Genomic DNA, 16955 nt, shown 5'->3' with positions numbered 1-16955 from the left:
GTTTGTTATTTTTTTTTTATTATTAATTTTCCTTCCCCCCCCTTTTTTCATATGTCTGTAATTTTTCTTTATTTTATTTTGATTTTGAACTTCAATGAACATATATATATATATATATATATATATATGAAGGTTATTATTTTAAAATAAATATTTTAAATTAATAACCTTTTTATTCGTGCAAAAGCTAAGAAAAAAACAGATAGTGGATAACGAAAGTTATTATTTACTTGCTTTTTTTTAAAAGTAAAATATAAAATATTTTAAAGATTCTGGTGATGAAACAAAAATAACTTTAATAATATTTTTTGGGTAATGAACACAAATTTACGATCCATAAGTTTATCAAACAGCTAAATAGCTTTAAAAAATATTAGTTTTAAATTAATGAACATTTCAGTCTTATAACAGCTATAAAAAACTAGAAAAGTTGACATTGAAGCTTGCTTTTTATTAGAAATTTATAAATAAAATATTAAGTAGTTTCTTTTGAAATCATCATTGACTAATATCTTACACTAAATAAGTTTTTGACGCAAGCAATCTTTTCTCAGAGGCAGTATCAGTGGAAAAGCATAAAAAAAGTAGGAATTAATGTAAAAGAGGAAGACGCACATAAGTGAGAATTAAAAGTCGATACACTGTCGGCCATGTCTGATTAAAGTATTCAAAAAATATTCTTCTTTAAAACAGGAGGCATCAAAAGGAATCCCCGATGGGCTGATGTAGACAGGCAGGATTCAACTATGTCATTACAACTTCAAGTCCAGATGTAAAGAGAGGCTTAAGACCCCCTAGAGATTTCACACGATTAAACTGCTCTCTTAGTTCCCAGAAGATTTCATTAAAAGGGATTCCTGGAATTTCTAGATATCAGGTCTTTGACATTTCACTAAATTAGCTTCCTCATACTGACGTGGGGAGCAATGAATAATTATTTACAATTTTTTCTCTCGAGGAATGGAGGTTTTGACAGATGGAAAATCAAAGCATCGAATGAGAGTTAAAAATATGAGTTAAATCAATGAGATGCTATGAATATGCTACAATATTATTTTTAGATTTGAAACAAAGTTATAACTTTTCTTTGAAAATTGTAAATAGTGTAAAAGTATAAAAACTTGAAAGAAAAATATTGTGAATTTGTGTACAAAAATAATAAAAAAAATTAAGAAAATTTTTTTTTTTTAAATATCCAAAAATATTTACTAATACGTTGTTAAAAAATTCCCAAATCTGTTGCTAAATTCAGAAATGCATTGTAATTTAATAACTTAAAAAATTAGCGCATCGCCATGATTAGCCTTAACATATGTAACGAAAGTTAAAATATACTTTATTCGCGTAAGGTTTATTCAATGTTTTCATCGTGTTGTAACGAACTTAAAACGTCTTCATGAAGGCGAGTTTTTTCGAGAGTCCCTTTGTCTTCTGGATTAGGTTCAAATTTACAATTCGAAGCACTGTCACAATTATTATTCTGAAATTACGGTAAAATATCCGGCAGCAGTCTGCCCTTTAACTAGTCATAATTGTTACGGTTAGGAACGTTTCTTTACCTTAACGACTTTGAAACCATTTACGACCGGTATGGTTAAAAACTGTGAATGCCAAATTACAAGTCTTTCGTAACCATTTGAAACGGCATGGTTTCAAAACCGTATAAATTAAATTTACTTGAGCGTTAAAGTTAGGACATGTTAGGCATTGGACTTAGGTGTTAGGTTGTGGCTGAGTTATGTTTTGTTAAATGAGCCGTGGAATGTGGCTTGTTTAGTTCATCTGGTGGTGACATCTAACGTGAAAAACTGGAAATAGGTACTAGATTTTATTGAGTTGAGCAGCTTTGTGGGAATGACATTTTCGTATCCTAATAGTTCAGGGTCACCAATCGGAAAGTGCAGGAATATGGAAACTCTTGAAGTGTTGAGAGAGTGGAAACATTTTGATGTCAACGATGGGATTAGAACCCCCGTCAGTCGGTAATGAGATTGATAGATTAGCCCTCTCGGCTACTGTATTTACCCAGCTACAAGAATTTAATGACGCGGATAAAACTCTGGTTGCTAAACCGTATTAAGCGAAAACAATCAGTGAACGATTTTTCTCTCAGTTAACAGTTTGAATACCATCCTTTCAATGATTATTCGACTGTTTTGGTTGAATGTGGTAAACTAACAATTAATTAATTTGCTATTTAACCATATTTTCCGAGAATTTTTTAACAGTAAAGAGAATATTGTTAAAGTCGTAAATCCAGAATAGATTAGCTGTTCAACACCGATTATAAAATTAAGTAAAAATGCATCGATAAAGAAACCACTTATAAAATAAAAAAAAATATTTCAATAATCCTTGATATTTTGTTCTTAATTGGATTATTTCTAATGACTTTTGCGTTCTATTTGTGTTATTGTTTTATTACGCTGCTCCGTTTCTCACTGTTTTCTTAACTATCTTTAAATAATTTTGGAGTAATAAAAGAAAAAATGTCAAGATAAGGTGTTACAGTGTAAGAAAACCTTATAATCTTTTTTGTTGTTTCAAAGGGAATTTTTTTTAAGAGAAAAAATTATCGCGTAACTTCCTGCATTGCATATAAAGTACTCGAGGGATCGAATATAAACACGTAAGGTGATAAACATTTAGAGAAAGGAAGCAGAAAAAAGGGACTGTTGTCATTTTTAATTAGAATTTAGATAAGACAAACTAGTATTTGTTTCGGAAAGTTTAAAAGTTAGTTTACTTAGTCTATGGTATTTCCATACAAATGGGACAATATAAACTCACACTGCAGTCAAGAACGGGTTTATTTTTAAATAAATTTATTTATTTTCTTTTAAAATGTAAAAAAGTTTTCTCCACAAAACTAAAATTGCTAAGCAATTTTAAGAATTCGAAAAAAATAAAGAAAACAGTCGTTGAAATCCAGAATGATAATTTCAGTTTTCAAAATTTTTTTTATTACTATAATTTAAAAAATCTTTACAAACTATGTATTTGCATAAATAAAATTTTTAAAGAAAATTTAGAGAGTATGATATTCTAATAGTCCAGGGTCACAAATTGACGAGTGCAGGAAACTCGAAACTCTTCATGTCTTGAAGGGAAAGGATGAAATATTGTGGTGGCAACACTGGGATTCATACCCTTATTCTGTCGGTCTTGAGATTGACATATTAGCCTTTTAGGCTATGTACTCAGGTGCAAGGAACTAAGTGGCTCCATTAGGTGGGCCTAGTTAGTGCGATAAATTCTGGTTGTTTAACCTTATTTGGTTAAAGCAGATATTAAATAGTTTTTCTCACAGTAAACAGTTTGAATACTATATTATTTGTGGTTATTTGACAATATGGTAAACTAACAGTTAAATAAATTGTTATTTATTTTTCCGAGAAATTTCTAACAATGCATGATAAAAAGAAATCAAAGATTCTTACGGAATAGCTTACACAATTACAATAAATTGTATGCACAACTAGCCTTCTATTCGTTTATATTTCTTTCTTTTTTTTCAAGTTCCATTGCATTATTTTAAAACATATTTGGTTATCAAAAAGTGGTATGTAACAGCATAACTGAAACCTCTTTTTAGGTTCGAAACAAGTTGATTCTGATTTCGAAATATTTGCGAAACAATTCAATTATCCGAAACGAAAGATAATGGGAAAACATTGACTTATCTTTAAATGGTTCTTGTTATAAAAAAATAAAAAAAGAGGAAAAATTTGAGACAACGAATTCTCTTTAATACTACATACTTTAGAGGACAATTAGATGAATGTTACCAAGAAATTTTCGACATACTTCAATTGAAAGGATAATTTTTTGGTTAATTTTGAATTTAGCAAAAGATTTATGTCGATTATGTCGAAAATATGAAGCTAAAAAAAATGCTTCCAAAGTTTTAAAAAAATGTCTAATAATGCTTAGTATTCACTCAAGGATTATTTTAATTTAATTTTTTTTATTTCATTACATGCAAAATGTTATTTAACATTATTCCACGTCAAAATATTTTTAACATTTCTTTAAAAAAACGCGCTTAAGGAGTAAAATAGCAGCTTTAAAAGTGAATATATTTATTAATGTTCTTTAAATTTTTAGTCTTTTTTGTTTTAGTTAAAAATTTACATCTTCATTTAAATATTTTATCAAATTTCACAAAGTTTATAAAGTGCATTGAACACAGGGTTGAATTATTATAATCACAGGTTAAACAGCGCAGCAACATTTTTTTAAGAGTGACGTAGTAATTTTTATTGTCAGGCCCTTAAGGGACGGAAGTTCCAATATTCAGTTAAGTTAATTTTCAAAATTCGTTCAGGTAAATGATATACTAACTATAAAGTACTTCCACGACTTAAGAGTGTTTTATTCAAATGTTCAACTATTTTTTTTAATAAATATTTTAAATGAGTATTATGCGATAATGATAAGCAAAATATTATACTACGATGTTCCAAATAAATAAACACCCATTCAAAATTTTGTCAACTAAAACATAAATCTATTACACACTAGATATATGCAAATTTCGTTTCTGTTTCGAAATTTTAGCTTTCATTAGTTTAACAAAATCATTAGCAGCAAAGAAATAATGGTTTCATAAACTTTAAATGTATTTTATTAGCAAAGGTACACTAGCGTGCAAAAGGCTTTTGGTCAACTGTGGAAGACATTTGATGCTATGCTTTCTTTGTAGTTTGTTCCCATTGTTATATTAATCTGACCAACGCATATGCTACACTTGTGTTCGGAATTTTTAATATTCTTGCTATTTAATTGTAAATGTAACCATCTTTGGATAAAACTTGAATATTCCTCACTTTTATATTTCTTAAGAACAAATTCTACAAGACAAATTTCAATGTTAAATTAAAGGTATATACATATAAAATGCAAATAGAACTCTGTTAAAAATAATGCAAAACTTATTTGTTAAAATTTCATTTTAACTAAATATCATTATTATAATCAACAAAATTTATCCAATACTTAATTTGATGTACTGTGTGCCAAAAAAAATTTAAACACCATGAATAACTTTTGATTTAATGATCGGATCTTAACGTTCTAGGACTCAATATTAATGATTTGAGGGGGTGACTTCAAATATGTTAATTATATAATGCGTACGATGTTTTAAGTCTCGAAATAAGAGACAAAAAAGTGCTTTCTCTGAATAAGCATACCTTCTTTTCAATGGATTTGGTTTTTTGACCCCCTAAATAAAGCGGATAGCCGCAATCTGGGAAATATCGTCCCCATAGTTTTGTTAAGAGAGCGATCCAAAGTTTAGACCCCTTAATGTTATTTTTACTTTTTGTGCATTTCACCATGTCTCGAGATTGAATTTTTTTTTTTTTTGCACTCAACTATAAAATTAATCTTTTCACATATAATAATTTGATGTACAAAATAAACTTTAGAAAATATGTATTATTTTTTATTATTTTATTTAATAATAGTCGAAAACATTTTGAATTGTAAGATACGTAATGTTTTAGGTTATTTCGAAGTTTGTAATTCTGCATGGCAAAATGCAAAATTTGGGCGAAATAGACTTAATAGTTCCTGAGAAATCAAATTTTAAATAGTCGGCTTCCTTAAAATTGGGTTTCACAGAACTATTCAACTGATTTCGTTTAAATTTTGTATTTTTCCATGCAAAATTGCAGACTTTAAAATGACGCAAAGAGAGAATTACCTGAGAATTCAAAATTTTTTAACTATTATTAAATAAAATAATAAAAACAATAAATATTTTCTAAGAATTTTTTTTCGAAAGGAATTAATTATCTTTGGAAAAATAAATTTCTTAATTATGTGTAAGCATTTTTCAATTTGCATAAAAGTTCTCTAGATACAGCAAAATGCGCATAAAGAAAAATTAACATTAACTGTTAATGACTGTTTCGAACTTTGGATTATTGTCCCGACCAAATTATGGGGACCATATTTCTCAAATTGCGGCTACACCCTATATTTCTAGGTTCAGAAATCCGAATCCGTTGAAAAAAGGGTATGCTTGTTCAGTGAAAATACGTTTTTATGTCCGATTTTGCTACTTAAAATATTGTCTGCACTAATTAATTAGCATATTTGAGGTCACCCTCTTGAACCATTAAGTTTGGACGTGAAGATTCAATCATTAGATCAAAGTTATTCAGGGTGGTCCGTTTTTTTGGAGCATTGGAGCATAAAAAAAACCATTTAATACAAAAAACACTTTTTATTGATTGCCTGGCAGCTGTAAAAACTGTATCTTTCAAAACTCTGATTTTGCTTTCTTGTTGATTATGGAAATTGAACTATGCATTATTTTACTATATTTGGAATCAACCACCTACAATATTAAGTTTGACCAAAGATTTTTACAGGCTAGTGTATAATTTTAAGTTTATTAAAAGAATATAATCAAATTTGAATTTATTGATTTACAGGACATTTGGGAGGATCATGTTAGAATATTCACCATATCAGCTGTTGTAGGCATTTTGGCTCTGCTCTTTGTTTGTATGGTTCCCCTAGAACGCTCTTTCGCTCATTGCTCTTGGCTTGTGTCAGCAGGAGTTTGGCTCTGTCTCCTGGGTGTTTTGGTGGTCTGCTCTTACAGTAGAACTCATCGTCGCACTACAGACAATGCACTTTTTGTTTACTTCGCAGTTTTTGTGTCTCATACAATGCTCTCTCTGCCTTTGCTGGTCGCTTGTGTGATTGCTGTTCTTACTGCCCTATCTCAAGTAGCTTTGGAAGCTGTTCTTGCAAATACAGATACTGGAAATTTAGAAAAACAGGTAAGTGTATAGATTATCTTATTTTCACTTCTTTTGAAATATAGAGCGAATGAGAGCAATGATTTTTATGGATGAGTTTTTGATGATTTTTTGACGAAAGTATTTTTTTAAAAATTGAAACAACACATGTATTATAGCATTTTAAATAATCATTTCTATTTTTCTGACGATTGAAGATTGCTAAAAGTATGCTGCTAAAATTAAAGTCAGCATGAAAATTTAATACGATATCTAATATGTATGTATACTGAGTGCCATAAAAGTTTCCGCACCTGGGTAGAGGAATGGAATGAAATTTTACGAAACGTGCGTGTTACGTGTTAAAAAAGTAACTTATTGAAGGAAAAAAATACAAATGAATTAAAGTTTAGAACCCTCTTAGACCAACTCTAACGCAATGCAGGATGCGATATGGTCTAGCATTGAGATACACAAATCTGTTATGATGCTCTGCGTCATCTCGTTGCACAGTTGTAATCAATTAAACTCAGAGGCTACCAAATCTGCCACCCCCAAATGCTCATAGATATGCTCATTCGGTGACAAATTTGGGCATTGAGCAGGCTAGGGAAGAGTGTTAAAATAGCGGAGGCATTCCTGGTACACCTGTAAGTAGCTGAGCATTGTCTTGTTGAAAATGGTTTCTGGGAGATCTGCATAGATGGCAACACACATGCGGGAAACACATGTTGCGCACGAATCAGTGGGCTGTCTTGTTGCTATGAATCAATATTAGGGGTGACCGTGTGTCATGTACAATGACATCTCATAGCATCTCACCAATTGTAGAAATAATGTGCTGTTGTACACGTTTGATGAGTTCACCATGGATCCTTCACATTCGTATACGATGATCATCGTTACTCAAATTACATCTGGATTCATTACTGGTGATCTAGTTCCAGTCAGTTGAAGTCCAATCGTGACACCACTCCAAACGAAGGCTACGGTAGCCTGAACAGTAGCCCGCAGCTTCTACAGCTGGTGTGATGGTACGGGGTTGGATCACATTAGACACACGATAACTCCAAATGTTGATCGCCGCTGCCATGGCAGCACAGCAGTACATGCACGACATTCTTCAGGTACATGAACTACCACTCATGACAGGGTTCCCGGGACTCATATTTCAATGAGACGATGCTCTGCCACTCTCAGTAAGGGTGTCACAGGAATGTCTCCGTCACATTACTACCCTTCCCTGGCCTGCTCAATTTTCCAATTTGTTAACGGACGAGCATATCTTGGACCACTTGGGACGGCGAGTTGGACAGCTTTCAAGCTCAGTCGATTTAAAATTTTTAAAAAAAATTTTTTTTTACTGCAACCGTGGACCGAGGCACCGCAAGGCAACATACTGGACATGTATGCCTCAATGATCGACTGTATCGTATCCTGCATTTGTTCTAGAAGAAGATAGTACTAGAAACTTCTATAGTTTGTAATTTTTCCCGCAATAAATTATCAGTTTGCTTTGATTTTGTTAAAGACTTATTCATATCAAGACTGTAAAATTTCGTCTAGTTTGACTTTACTAAAAACTTTTTCTAGGTGAGCTAATTTTATAGCACTGAGGGCATGAAATTATGGTTTCATATACAAAAAGTATAATATTAGTATTTGTATCTATTAATGCTGTGCAAATTGTTACTTAGACTAGTGAGCACAGCATTTTGCTACACTTATTCTAATAAAATCGAAACTGATTTCTCAGATCTAGTTTTAAAAGTATAATGGAAGCAAGTAAAAATGATTGCTTCTCTTATTGATTCGCTTTTGTTCTCATTTAATTTAGAGTAAAGCAATACATAGGATTCATTACTTAACATGACTATAGAGCTATGTTAAAAAATTTAAAAGGCATAAGTACAAAATTGTATATTTTGTACACAGACATTTCTATAACTTTCGAAATATTTATTCCATGAACTTTGTTTCGATTTCATTCTATTTGGCTTAAAAAATGTACCGGTAATAATACCACATTTGTCTAGATACTGACCCATAAATAAGAATAAACCAAATGTTGTGCTTTTTACACTTCGCATTCACTGTATTTCATATAACTTTTGAACTACTAGTCCTATGCATACCAAAATAGATACTCCCCCATTCAATTGACAGGTAAGGAATTTATCTTTCCTCCTTTATTTTTTTTGTTCCCTTTACTTAAAAAACAAAAGTTAAATAAAAAGTCAATGATATGAAACTGAAACTTTTTTATTTATATTGTAAAACTTTTTATATTAATAGAGATTTTTAAACTTATTTCTTAAGAAATGAGTTTTAAAGATAAAATATAAGTGATTCAAATGATGTTCATACTATTATAAAATGACTATTTTAAGCATTTTGAAATGAAACGTAAGTAGTTTTCAAAGGAATTTTTCACTCTCCTTTTCACGAAGTTAGAATGTTTGATGAAGGTGACACACGTTACATGTTCTATATTATGGAAGCAAATAACTATTTATTTAATAAAAATGACATTTTTAGCAAAACGAAGTAACATATTATAGTTTAGTTAAAACGAAAAATTTTGCAAAGTTTTTAAATTTTATAGTGGACATGCATTACACGCGTGACTTGCTGAGAGTTAAATAGGAATTATTTCTGATGGGAGCAAAAAAGCACCCTGAATAACTTTTGATTTCATGACCATATTTCCACATACTAAGACTTAATATTAATTATTCGAGGGTGTCCTCTCTGCTGACCAAACTATTAAGAACATATTTCTCAGATTAAGGCTACCCCCCTATATTTTGGAAACCAGAAATCATCTGGGTCATGTATTATATTACAAGGTACTACGGTACCTTACTAAAGGAAAAAATTATAAGTCAATTAAGAACCCCACAATATGGCCCACTATGTATGTATATTTATAATAGTGTGTTGAATAGCGTTAAAATGAGGAAATATGAGATTAATTTACTGTATTACTAAATTGTCCTATATCTCCCCTTAACCCATAATATTTAAACTGGAACACGTATTATATTAAAGAGTACTAGTGTACCCTACCAGAGGAAATAATTATCGGCAAATTAGGCGACCCACAATGTGGCCCTATAGTCAATAATCCGTCGAAAAAAGGTATATTAATTCAGTGAAAGTACGTTTTGGTGTTTAATTCTGCAACTTAATATATCGTCTGCACTAATTAATAAGTCAATTCAGTCAAGGACCATTAAGATAAAGTCCCAGTACATGAAAATCCGATAATTAGATAAGAAGTATACAGGGTGTTTTGCTTATTTTTTTTTACAATATTGCGTAGTTAGAAACTGATTAAAAAAGCAATGAAGGTAATGCATAATTTAATAAAATTTAAAGAAAAAAAAGCTAAGCATAGTTACAGTGTTAAAAAGTAGGAATAATTTATATTCACAATTGTAATATTTTGTTTATTCACTCCTTTCCATTGAGCTATTTTTAAAGAGAAATTAACGTGGTTCACTAAACAACATTTGATAATAAATATACATATATGTTTAATTTTTAAACAACGTAGAAAATAGTTGATGGTTCGTTAATCTTTTCACGCGCTATACATCAACTTGGAACAATTTTCAAATAAAACGAATTAACATTGAAATGAATTATTTTGTAATCCTTTAAATTCACACTAAAAGTACTCAGCGTAAATATGACTCCTGAGGCATTTATTTAAAAACAAACAAATGTAAATTTTACCATTCCAAAATCCATAAAGATACTAATTTTAGTAACTCGCTTTAGTGCATGCGACATCATTGATTTCATTTTAGGTTATTACTTTTCAGCATAATACTTTTTATGTAAATTTCTTTGTGCAACAATAATAAAAATAGAATACACAACCTTATTTCTTTTTTAAGTTCAATACTTCCATAGTCGTTTCTGCATTCATATTTATTTCCAGTTCGCCTATGCTAAAGAATATCTGAATTTTATATGTTGATTTCTCTTTTACATAACAAATGGAACTCCCTTTCGTATTTAATAATGAGGATTTCATTCTTTATGTGATTGGATTTGGATGCAATTTGTCGATCTTTCCCCGACATCGAATATTTTGCAACGCACTGAGCAATGTTTAAGGAAAAAAATGGCATGAATAAATAGCTTGGCAAACTATAAAATATTCAAGCAACGTTATTTAGAGATTCATAAAACTTGTAGTATTTTATTTGTTTAGGATTCGTTTTTAATGGAATTGCAAATATTCGGATTAGGGCATAATTTCAGTGAAAATGAACATAAATATTAACTGAGATATCCTTCTGATTATCGAAGAATAAAACATTCTTTCTCGGCTAGTGCTGAAGGGATATAAAAATTTTAATTTTGCGAAACATTGTCAATTAATATTTATATTTCCTGACATATAACGATATTTTTCCAATTTAACTAATTTAGAGCCGCGATGGCTCAGGGGATAGAGCGTTCGCCTGCCAGTGAGGCGAACTGGGTCCAAATCCCAGTCGATACAAATTCCGCATCCGGCTTGCATCGACCACAGTGCTGACATGAAATATTCTCAGTGGTAGACGGATCATGGGTTAGAGTTCCCCTGCCGTCAGGCCAACCATGGGAGAATCTCGTGGTCTTCCTCTCCATGTAACGCAAATGCGGATTAGCTCCATCTAAAAGTCCTCCACGAAGGCAAATTCCTCCCAATACTCGATCCAGGAGCTCCCTTGTCTTCTGGATTGGGTTCAAAATTACAAGGCTACGGAGTTGAGTATTAGGAGTCGTAAGCCCATAAAAGTAGGTCGGCTGTTCAACGACGGCTATAAAAATAAAAATTAACTAATTTATACTGTTTTTAAAGTCTATAGTTTGGTCTCCTAAATGAAATTTATCAACACTCACGATAATACCATTCAATAGATAAAATTCACGATATTATCGCCTGGAATATTTATGGTTGTCGAAAATGAGCACGATATTATTGAATTTGATAATTATCGTTATAGATTGTACTCGAGTCCTTATTGCATTCGATATTTAGTGTATTTTCGCGATTTATCATAAAATATTGGTATTCACAATCTATCGTGGGAATATTATTTAATTATAGTTATCGCGATGAAAAAATATTGATATTTCCTGATATATAGCCTAGTTCCATTTTTGACAAGGAGTTCTAGTTTTTTACTCATTTTTGTTTCAGAATTTAATAAAAAATTTCCCATTTTTTTCCCTTTTAATAGGTTTCTGATTGTTCGTTGTTCTTGACCTGGGGAGCACTTAGCGTACTTTCGCTATTTATCATAAAACATCGGTATTCACAATATATCGTTAGATTATATCGATTATCGATATATCGATTATAGTTATCGTGATAAAAAATAGATTTTTCCCGATATATCATCTAATTCTATTTTTGACAAGGAATTCTGGTTTTTAAATAATTTTTGTTTCAAATTTTAAGAAAAAAATTTACATTTCCCCCCCTTTTCAATAGGTATCTGATTGTTCCTTGTATTTGACCTGTGAGACACTCAGTGTGCTTTCGCTATTTATCCTAAAGCATTGGTATATCGTGAGAATATTATTTCAATTATAGTTATCGCGATGAAAAACTATTGATATTTCACGATATATCTATCACCTAGCTCTATGTTTTTACAAGGAATTCTAGTTTTTTACTCATTTTTGTTTTAAAAATAAAAAAATGATACAAATATATGTATTTTTAATTCGAATAGGTTGCTGCTTGTTCTTTGTTTTTGACCTGCGGAACATTGATTGGATATTTCCATAGGCGTACTACAGATGCATCCCATGATAAGACTTTCGCTGGTACACGGTTTTTTATTGAATCTAGAATTAAATTGGAATATGAAAAGGAGCAACAAGTAAGTTTTTATTCTCAGAGTTTTCAAATATAATAATACGAGTATGATTGTAAGTTCAAATTTGTGTTGAAAAACATTCCTAAGTAATAATTTTCTAAGCCTAACATTAGATGTTTCAATAATGACAGGTGGCTGAAGAAATTTCGTAGGGAGAGAGTACAGTTTACGGTGTTCAACTAAATAAACAAGTTTACTTATTATTAAAAAATTTCAAAATTAATTACTAAGTTCACCAATTAGATGGTAATACAAACAGAATTTTTCATTTATTTATTAAATATTTTTGTTGGAACTTTTTTATTTAGATGCGATAAAAATTATCAGTATTATTTTGTATGTTCATGTTTATTAAAATTATCTGTATTATTTTTAACATATTATAAATAAAGATACTTTCCATGTAAATATCTTAGCAACGGGATGAAATTAATATTATTATATGTAATAAGTATTATCTAGATGTTATTATTTAGAAAACCATACTGTAATAACAATTAAAAAATGTGAATACATGTTAGGATCATTCTGTGATCCGAACATTTAAAATTTGAATAATACAAGAAACTTTAAAAGTGTGAATGGTGTATGTTACAAAATTTTTTTAAAGAAATGTTATATGCCATAAAAAAAATTTTGATCAAAATTTTTCATGTCTTTAGATTTTTTATTCATTTTGATTATCACTAACTTTAACTATTTCTAGAGCTCAAACCATAAGTAAGAAATTTAATATCTGCCTAGAATACACAAATTAAAATTGCGTTATAACAAATTTATGAAATCATTGCAGATTTTAAACTTAATAGCCAAAACATATTCTCATAATTTACTTTAATGTTTTGTAAAGTTTTGTTTATAAATTATTTAATAAATTAACATGGCATGGGTGTAATCTTAACCAGTTAGTTTCAAAATTTCAATTCAAATTACTTAATAAATTAACTGTCTGACAGCTATAAATATTGATCGAATTTCGTTAAAAGTTTTATGATCGAAGTTCGTTAAAAGTTTCACCAATTTTGAGTTTCTTCAGCGAAATGATTTTTCATGCAAATATTCAACAAATGCAAGATAGAATGACAAGAGGGATCATTTGAACGTATTTTCAAGTTTGCAATTCATTTTTATGCTTGGCAATATTTAATAATAATAATTATTATTAGCAACGTTTAATAAATCTTTTTATAATTAACATTGTTTTAGCTACAGATTTTAACACTGTGTCCAAATCCGGGACAAACCTGTTTTATCATATACGGTTTAAATTATCCTTCTAAATCTACTGTAAAATAATCACAGCTGTCTGTTCATCTAATTAACAGTAAAGTTTGTGATAAAGAGCATTTTTTACCTTTATAGTTTTAAAATCGTTTACAACTAGTATGGTTAAAAAACATGCTAGCAAAACTATGCGTATTTTTAGCCATTTACAACTGGCTTGGTTTCAAAACCGTAAAAAAAAAAAGAAATTTAACTAGATATTACAGTCAGGCCATTCGTTAGGTAATGGGTGTTGGAGTTAGGTTGCGGTTAAGTTGTGTTTTATCAAGAACTAGGAATTTAGTTGAATTAGTTTATCTGGATGTTTTCCTTATCCTAAGATATGAGAAATACTAGACTTTTTTGTATTAAAAGCTTTATGGTGTTTCTATCTATGCGTGAAGGAGAGTATTATATTGTAATAGTCCAGGATCACAAATTGCGGAGTGCATGACACTGAAAGCTCTTCCCGTGTTGATAGGTATAGAAGAAATGCTGTTGTGTCAACCCTGGGACTCGATCCCCCATTCTGTCGGCCGTGAGATTGACTGATTAGCCTCTTCGTCTTCGGCTATAATATGTACCCAGCTGCAAAAAACTAAGTGCTTTCATTAGGTGGGACTAGTTGGTGCGATAAAATTCTGGTTGCGTAATAGTATTAGGCGAAAGCAGTTAATAAATGGTTTTCATCCACCGTTAACAGTTTGAATAACACCTTACTTACGGTTATTTGGCTGTTATGTTTGAATATGGCAAAATAAGAATGAAATAAATCGTTATTTAATCATTTCTTTTGGAAAATTTCTTACAGTGTACTTTATCAGATAATTTCGGGGAATCGACCATATGCAATAAAACACTTTAAAATATAATCCCCCTCGAAAAAAATCCCATTAAAAATTATTTATATTTCCTTTTCTACCGTTTGAAAATAAAAAAGGTTTCTGAAACGGAGAATTATTTAGAAAGGACATAAAACCCACAAACCTTTTTTTCCCCGCTATATCTTTCCTATTTATTTCTTTTACTGGTTCTTGTGAAATTTATTTTACTCTGGATTATGACTCTCGTTCTTGTTTCATCTAAGAAATATCTCTTCAAAATATAACCGTTGTGATTCACGAGGCAGATTTTTTTTATCCGTTTATGTACCTCTTGAGAAATTCTTGGTTTGTCTGTAGTAATCATCACAGTATAGTTATGGTTTTCTATTTTGAGCGCAAAGCCATGATACTTTGACAGTGAGTATGTTGAAGATACGAGGGGATTAGTAGGAGCATTACAAAATGTAAATTATTTTTGGAAAAAATTTTAAGATGTGTAAGTATTTTTATTTCACATAAATACTTAAACTAGTTGAAGTAAATTTGATGTTTGAGTTTTTAATCTTATTACAAATCTATAAATTAAACTAAACCAGTTAATATAAATAATGACATCATAACGCTAAAATAGTTTTCTCTGAGTTAAAATCTTTACTGGCATTGAGAATGTTCCAGCTTCGTTCACGAAAAATGAACATTTATAAAATGCACGTCACTCTCTTTATAAGCTTGAAGGATTGTTACAGTGAATTATTATCCATAGGATGTTATTAATTGAATTACTTAATAAAGGAAAAAAAAGTAGTTTGAATGTCTCGGTAAGTTTTTTATTGTTTTTTTTTTTTGCTTTTGATGTGAAAATATTGAAAACATATGCTTTTTTTTACTTCTTTTAAACTCTACCGTATATTTATGTAATGAGTTAAAAATCTTCGATCTCATTCTAGTGAAGTTAGTGTGTTTAATTTGATTTTAAAAAATTGACAACTTTCTAAAATGTTATAGTGTGCCATTTTAGAGGAAAGAAAAGCAATTTTTATTTATTTTTCGTATATTGAAAACGCTACTTAGAGAGAATAATAAATAATCGATAAACTCTTTTTTTTTCAATTCTCAACCTATTAACTTTCGTTAGTGAAGTATCAGTAGGGCAAATTTGCTGGCCACTTTTTCGGGGGTACCATATTAGGTGGGCCGACGTTGCTCCCACACTAAGGACAAATTATACTAAGAATGAAAGAACATCCATGCCTTGTCCGGGATTTGAACTGACCACTACAAAGTCCAGTCAGCATTATCAGTGAACTATTTAAAGTAATAAGTTATGATCAATAATTATTTGAAATGCAAACATATTTATAATTTAACTGCAATTTACCATTATTATATTTTTTCAGCCATGGTGGCTCAGGGGATAGAATGTTCCCCTTCCAATGAGGTGAGCCAGGTACGAATCCCAGCGATGGCTGGTCGATGCGAATTCTGGAAACGGCTCGCCCCGACCACAATGCTGACGTGAAATGTTCTCACTGGTAGACTGATCATGGGTTAGAGTCCCGTTACCGTCAGGCGAACCGTGTTAGATTTTCATGTTTTCCTCCCTTTAACGCAAATACGGATTAGTTCCATCAAGAAGTCCTCCATGAAGACAGATTTCTCCTAATACTTGATCCAGGAGTCTCCTTGTCTTTTGGATTAGATTCAAAATTACAAGGCTATGGAGTTGAACATTGGTAGTCGTAAACTCGGAAATTGAGTCGGTTGTTCAACGACGGTTATTAAATAAAATAAAATAATTATTTTTTGGAATTTGAACCATACATTATAAAGGATATGTTCATTCAGTTTTAAAAGATCAAAAATAGTAAAATTCTGAATTCAGCATCATGTTTGTACTACAGTTATGTACTAAATCAAAAATAATTTCCAAAATCAATAATTCCATGTTTTTAGTATTTTTTAAAATCTAATTACTGAATGAAAATTAATATATTCTTTACAAGGAACTCTAGCATTTTTTTTTCAAATAAGACGTGTCTTCATCCCAATTCAGTATTGAAATTGACAGAGCAACCAACTTATAGCCAATGCAATTGATTTGTTAAGTAGGGGTTCGTCATAAAAAATTATTCAACTGTAGAAGAAAACGTTTCTGTATTTTAAAACAACAGTGGATTTAATTAAATGCTCTCCGCCACATTACTTATAACTTCTATTGTAGA

The 16955-nt window shown here is 30.5% G+C and overlaps 1 protein-coding gene across 1 annotated transcript in view; it reads left to right on the top strand.

Annotated features, from left to right (window-relative positions):
- The window catches only part of LOC107452662 (adenylate cyclase type 2 Ac76E), a 180921-nt gene that overhangs the window by 90152 nt on the left and 73814 nt on the right, over nt 1-16955 (top strand). The window contains exons 3-4 of the mRNA XM_016069209.3: nt 6447-6800; nt 12500-12649. Coding sequence (XP_015924695.1) covers nt 6447-6800; nt 12500-12649 — 504 coding nt within the window. The remainder of the gene's footprint in view (nt 1-6446; nt 6801-12499; nt 12650-16955) is intronic.

The sequence above is a fragment of the Parasteatoda tepidariorum genome, chromosome 1 (genome assembly GCF_043381705.1).
Source record: "Parasteatoda tepidariorum isolate YZ-2023 chromosome 1, CAS_Ptep_4.0, whole genome shotgun sequence".
Classification (NCBI taxonomy): Eukaryota; Metazoa; Arthropoda; class Arachnida; order Araneae; family Theridiidae; genus Parasteatoda; species Parasteatoda tepidariorum.
This window is presented reverse-complemented; position numbering and strand designations above follow the sequence as displayed.